Source organism: Indicator indicator, chromosome 24 (assembly GCF_027791375.1).
Source record: "Indicator indicator isolate 239-I01 chromosome 24, UM_Iind_1.1, whole genome shotgun sequence".
NCBI classification, from domain to species: Eukaryota; Metazoa; Chordata; class Aves; order Piciformes; family Indicatoridae; genus Indicator; species Indicator indicator.
The window spans coordinates 879,761-885,760 of NC_072033.1; the positions used below are offsets into that span (position 1 = coordinate 879,761).

Here is a 6,000-nt window from a genome sequence, read left to right on the forward strand (position 1 = left end):
AGGAGACTCCACAACCTCTCTGGGCAGCCTGCTCCAGGCTCCAGCACCCTCACAGGGACAAAGTTTTCCCTTCTGTTCCCCTGGCACCTCCTCTGCTCCAGCTTGCCCCCAGTGCCCCTTGTGCTGTCCTTGGACATCCCTGAGCAGAGCCTGGCTCCAGCCCTGCACAGCTTTATCCCCAGCCATGAGGGCAGCCCTCAGGCTCCTCTGCTCCCAGCTCCAAGCCCCAGCTCCCTCAGCCTGGCCTCACAGGAGATGTTCCACTGCCTGCAGCAGCTTTGTGCCTCTGACCTGGACTCTCTCAAGCAACTCCATGTCCCTCTTGAACTGAGAGGCCCAGAACTGGACACAATATTGCAGATGTGGCCTCAGCAGGGCAGAGTAGAACATACAGCTACATCAGAAGGAAGGCAGCTGGCAGATGCCCCAAAGGTACATTACCCATGTGTAGTAGGCCAGGCACATTCTCCAGTATGACCTCTAGCTTCTGCTCAAAGTCTCTGTCTCCTATATTTCCTTTAAAAGCCACGAAGATGGTGGAATCCTGAGGAACAGCCTCCTGTTTCAGTTCATCTTCCTCCAGTCCTGAATCAAAATCCACCTCTGAGTCACCCATAGCTGGGGAGCAGCAGGAGGCACGTGTGTCTTTCAAGCTAGGTACATCATCCACAACCATGGCTTCCAGCAATGGCATCCTGTCAGACCTGAAGACGATTGGGAGGGAAAAAGAGAATTGCAGTCAGTACAAGACTGAGTGTGCAAAGACATTACCAAGAGCTCAGTGGCACCTGAGGTCACTCACAGACCAACCTACCTGGTGACCCAGTGCTAGGGTCTGGGAGACAGATGGTGTTCCTCTGCCAGTGCTGGCCATTGCCCTGTCCCAGCTGTTTGTCCACTAGAACAAACAGGAGTGGCTTCCTGATGGAATTCTGCTGCACATGACTCCAGAAGGATTCCAGCTGACCTAAATGATAAGACAGGGAGAAAGGAAGGGAGAGGGAGGGAAAAAAAAAAAAAGAGATGGTGAGAAAAATCAATCTGATCATTCCCAGCTCGTAGAGAGGACCAGAGGCAGCCAGTGCCAGTTCTGCAGCCTGCTGCCAGGACACTCCTGCTCTGCCAGGGTGCCTGCAGCACTGAGAGACAGGAAAACATCCAGGCTGGCTTTAGGGACTGCAGGGCCACCCAGCAGAGCAGCAGGAATGCCACAGCACATCTGAACATTTCCCAAACAGCTGCTTTGTGTTCAGGGAAATCTCAGGTGCACTGCAGCCCTTCCAAGAGGTCTGGAAGGGTTTAGGAGTTTTCAGCTGCTTCTGCCTGGTACAAATGGAAATATGCTCCCCCCTCTGCCAGCCCACAACTCCCCCAGCACCCCTGCTGAGCCTGGAGAGGAATTCACTCTGAGATAGAGTCAAACATCTGATTTTTCCAGGTTATAGGGTGCCTGGATCTTGCAGTACCTTCTCCTTGCCATGATGACAGTAAGCTAAGCTGCTCTGTGTACTGAAGCACAGCCTGCCCTAAAAGCTACCCCTGAGAAATGCTTTCTGCGAGACACATTTCTCCACTCTATCACAAGTGGTAACAAGGGCTAAGGGACAACTCCCCCACACCCAAGGCTTTGCAGGTATTGCTGGAAAACGAGAAAGGGACTAGGGGAAATGGAAAAAAACAACTAGAAATAGGGAGATTCAGACTGGAGGTTAGGAAGAAGTTCTTCCCCATGAGGGTGGTGAGAGCCTGGCAGAGGTTGCCCAGGGAGGTGGTGGAAGCCCCAACCCTGGAGGTTTTTGCAGCCAGGCTGGATGTGGCTGTGAGCAACCTGCTGTGGTGTGAGGTGTCCCTGCCCATGGCAGGGGGTTGGAGCTGGCTGAGCCTTGAGGTCCCTTCCAACCCTGACAATTCTGTGATTCTAAAAGCCACCAGCCAGAACCAAACCAGGGACCTGTTCCTGACCACTGCTACCAAAACCAAATGAATTCCACAGCCAGGACTGTCAAGACCCCCTAACTCCAAAGCCATGGGCATACAGCACAACCCACTGAGGACATCTGGTCTGGGATAAGACACCTCAAATGGGATACAGTTTGGGTTCTTGGCAGAAGGTGAAGTTCCCAGCACAAATTAAAACCACAGCTCTGAGATGAAAGGTGAGCTGCAGACACTGGCCAGAAAACAGCCTTTTTTCATTAAAATAACCTATGTTAGACAAGCTCAGCTTCAGCTCTTTGCTGTCCTCACACTGCTGAAGGGAGAACACAAATACACAACACACACATGCCAAAGGAAGGACACAGAAGCCACAAATCCCACCAGGTGTTGGTCAGGTCTCTGCACACACTCACTGTGACTGTACAGGGTAGGAGGTTTCACAGTCACAGAGTGGGAGGGGTTGGAAGGGACCTCCAGAGATCATCCAGTCCAGCCCCCTGCCAGAGCAGGGCACCTAGGGCAGGGCACACAGGAAGCCAAGGGGGGCTTGAATGCCTCCAGAGCAGGAGACTCCACAACCTCTCTGGGCAGCCTGCTCCAGGCCTCCAGCAGCCTCACAGTGCAGAAGTTCCTCCTCATCTTTAGATGGAACTTCCTATGGTCAAGTCCATATCCATCACCTCTTGCCCTGTCGCTGGGCACCACTGAGAAGAGCCTGGCCCCATCTCCCTGACCCCCACCCCTTAGATGTTTGTAAGCATTGAGGAGGTCCCCCTCAGCTTCCTCTTCTCCAGGCTAACCACCCCCAGCTCTCAGCCTCTCCTCATACCAGAGCTGTTCAGTCCCCTCAGCAGCTCACTGGCCCTGTGCTGGCCTCTCCCCAGTAGCTCTCTGTCCTTAGAGCTGGGGAGCCCAGAACTGAACCCAACACTCCAGGTGAGGCCTCACCAGGGCAGAGCTCCCTTGCAGCCCTGCTCCCCTGGCCATTACTGCCACAGCCTCTCTCCAGGCTGCAGCCCCAGGCCTGCCTGCTCAAACACCACTCAAATCCTGCATGCAAAGCAGAGCTGATTTTGTCTCACAAGCTGTGCTGCAGCACAAACGGTTCCCAGTCAAGGATCCATTTCCATGGTGCTTTCACAGCCTACTTACCACACCATGGACTTTTTAAAGAAGGGGAATAGAGACAAAAAAAACCAAACCTCATTGCCAGGTGAGCACTGAGACAATTAACTTTTTTCCCCCCAGGCCTCCTTGCTGCTCAGATCTCAATTACACCTCTGAGTGGTTGGCATCTCCATTCAACATTCAGGTGCCCAGAGAATGAGAATGACAATTAACAAGCATCTGTGAAAAGCTGTTTCAGTTGATCTTCAGACATCATCTCTTGGGTAGGGAACTTCCTGTCCAGAGCTGGTTTTACAGCAAAGAGACTTCCTTCTCCCTCTGCATTCCCCCTTCTCTCATTACGTAAAAGAAGGAGAAGGAGCTGAGAGTCCTACACAAATCACACCCTGAGTCACACAGATCCAGCTGGAAGATCCCTCCAAGCTCATCCAGTCCAGCCCTCACCCAGCACTGCAGGCTCAGCACCAAACCATGGCCCTAAGCACCAGGGCCACAGCTGCTGGAACACCCCCAGGGATGGGGACTCCAGCACTGCCCTGGGCAGCCTGGGCCAATGTCTGAGAGCCCTTCCAGGGCAGAAATATTTCCCCACATGTATACATGTCTGTCTGTCTGTATGTATGTATGCATGCTGGCTCATGGTCAGTGCCTGCCAACCAACACCCCCAGGTCCCTCTCCCAGCTGCAGCTTTCCAACCACACATCCCCAGGTCTGCAGCTCCCCATGGGGTGGTTGTGACCCAGGTGCAGGATCTGGCCCTGGCCCTTGTTGAGCTTCACACAAAGAGCCTTGCCCATGGCCAAGACCCTGCTGTAAAGCTTCCCTACCCTCCAGCAGATGGACACAGCCACCCAGCTTGGTGCCATCTGCAGACTCACTGAGGGAGCCTCGATGCCCTCAGCCAGATCATTGCTAAAGACATTAAAGAGCACAGGCCCCAGCACTGAGCCCTGGGGGACACTCCTGGTGACTGGCACCAGCCAGGTTCAGCTCATTCCCCACCACTCTCTGGGCTCAGCCATCAGCCAGGTTTTCACCCAGGGCAGAGGGCACTGAGCCAAGCCTTGTGCCAGGAGTGTCTGCAGGAGGATGCTGGGGCAGAGAGTGGCAAAATCATAGAAGAGTTTCAGCTGGAAAAGTCCTTTAAGATCCTGAAGTCCAACCTTCCTTTAACTATATCAAGGCTGGTGCTAAAATAATCTTTGTAAGAGCCAAGCACAGGCACTGTGTGCACTGAATGATGCAAGGGCAAAACACAAGCAAGAAGAAAATTCAACAGAAAATGATTGATCTCAAAGTGTGGAGTTCAAGGGGGAGAAATCTCTGCAATATGCAGACTGCTGGAGGGGCTGGAGTGTTCCATCTGTCAGTCCCTCACAACACAGGCAAACAATGCCGTGTAAGAAATCAAGGGCAAGGCTGTGGATGTTGTTCACCTGGACAGCCTTTGACACAGTTGCTGCTGGCATCCTCATAACAAACCTGGCTGCTCAAGGCTTAGCTGGGCACAGGCTCTGGTGGGAAAGCACAGGCTGGCTGGCTGGGCCCAGAGAGCAGTGCTCAATGGAGTTAAACCCAGCTGGAGGCCAGCCACAAGTGGAGTTCCCCAGGGCTCAGTACTGGGACCAGTCCTGTTCAATTTCTTTATCAACGCCTTGGATGAAAGGATGGAGGCACCCTCAGTGAGACACTGAAAGTGTTGATCTGCTGGAGGGTAGGGAGGCTCTACAGGGGGACCTGCATAGGCTGGACTGATGGGCCAAGGTCACAGGCTCCCAGGATGTGAGGGGTTGGAAGGGACCTCTGGAGATCTTCCAGTCCAACCCCCTGCCAGAGCAGGAGCACAGAATCCAGCACAGGTCACACAGGAACACATCCAGACAGGGCTGCAAAGGCTCCACAGAAGGAGACTCCACAACCTCTCTGGGCAGCCTGCTCCAGGGCTCTGTCACCCTCACAGTGCAGAAGTTCCTCCTCATGTTGAGCTGGAACCTCCTGTGCTGCAGTTTCCATCCATTGCTCCTGGTCCTATCCCAGGGTACAGCTGAGCAGAGCCTGTCCCTGTCCCTTCCTTCCTGACCCCCAGCCCTCAGCTATTGATAGACATTGATCAGATCCCTCTCAGCCTTCTCCTCTCCAGACTCAATTGCATGAGCTTCAACAAGGCCAAGTGCCAGGTCCTGCACCTGGGCCACAACCACCCCAAGGTGAGCTCCAGGCTTGGGGAAGAACAGCTGGGGAGCTGTGTGGTGGGAATGGTCCTGTGAACATGAGCCAGCAGTGTGCCCAGGTGGCCAAGAGGGCCAACAGCATCCTGGCCTGGATTAGAAACAGTGTGGCCAGCAGGAGCAGGGAGGTGATTGTCCCTCTCTGTGCTGTGTGCTGTGCTCAGCACAGGAAGGACATGGAGGGGCTGGAGCAGGGACAGGGCTGGTGAGGGGCTGGAGAACAAGGCCTGTGAGGAGCAGCTGAGGGAGCTGGGGCTGGTTAGACTACAAAAAAGGAGGCTTCACTGCTCTCTACAGCTCCCTGAAAGGAGGCTGCAGAGAGGAAGGTGCTGGCCTCTTCTCACAAGTAGCTCAGGACAGAACAAGAGGGAAAGGCCTCAAGCTGAGCCAGGGGAGGGTTAGGACATTAGGAAAAGTCTGTCCATAGAAGGGGTTGTGAGGCACTGGAACAGCTGCCCAGGGAGGTGGTTGGGTCACCATCCCTGGACATGTCTAAAAGCCATCTAGATGTGGTGCTTGTGACAGAGTTGGAGTGGGTGAAAGGGCTGGGCTGGATGATCCCAGAGGGCTGTTCCAGCCTGGATGATCCTATGACTGATTCTCTGATTTCCAATCTTTTCTTGAAGTGTCTGAAGTGTTCACCTTCTCTGTGAGGGAGCAGAAGACTCCAGCTGTGAGTTTAAAGTTCTCAGGGAAAAGTTCTCA

At 54.0% G+C, this 6,000-nt stretch overlaps 1 protein-coding gene across 1 annotated transcript in view; it reads right to left on the minus strand.

Moving 5' to 3' along the window:
* Positions 1-845, minus strand: part of NCOA6 (nuclear receptor coactivator 6) — a 46,063-nt gene extending 45,218 nt beyond the window's left edge. The window contains exons 1-2 of the mRNA XM_054392144.1: positions 815-845; positions 442-704 (exon numbers count right to left, since the gene is read on the minus strand). Of these exons, the coding sequence (XP_054248119.1) occupies positions 442-694 (253 nt within the window). The 5' untranslated portion in view covers positions 695-704; positions 815-845. The remainder of the gene's footprint in view (positions 1-441; positions 705-814) is intronic.
* Between the last annotated feature and the right edge of the window lie 5,155 nt (positions 846-6,000).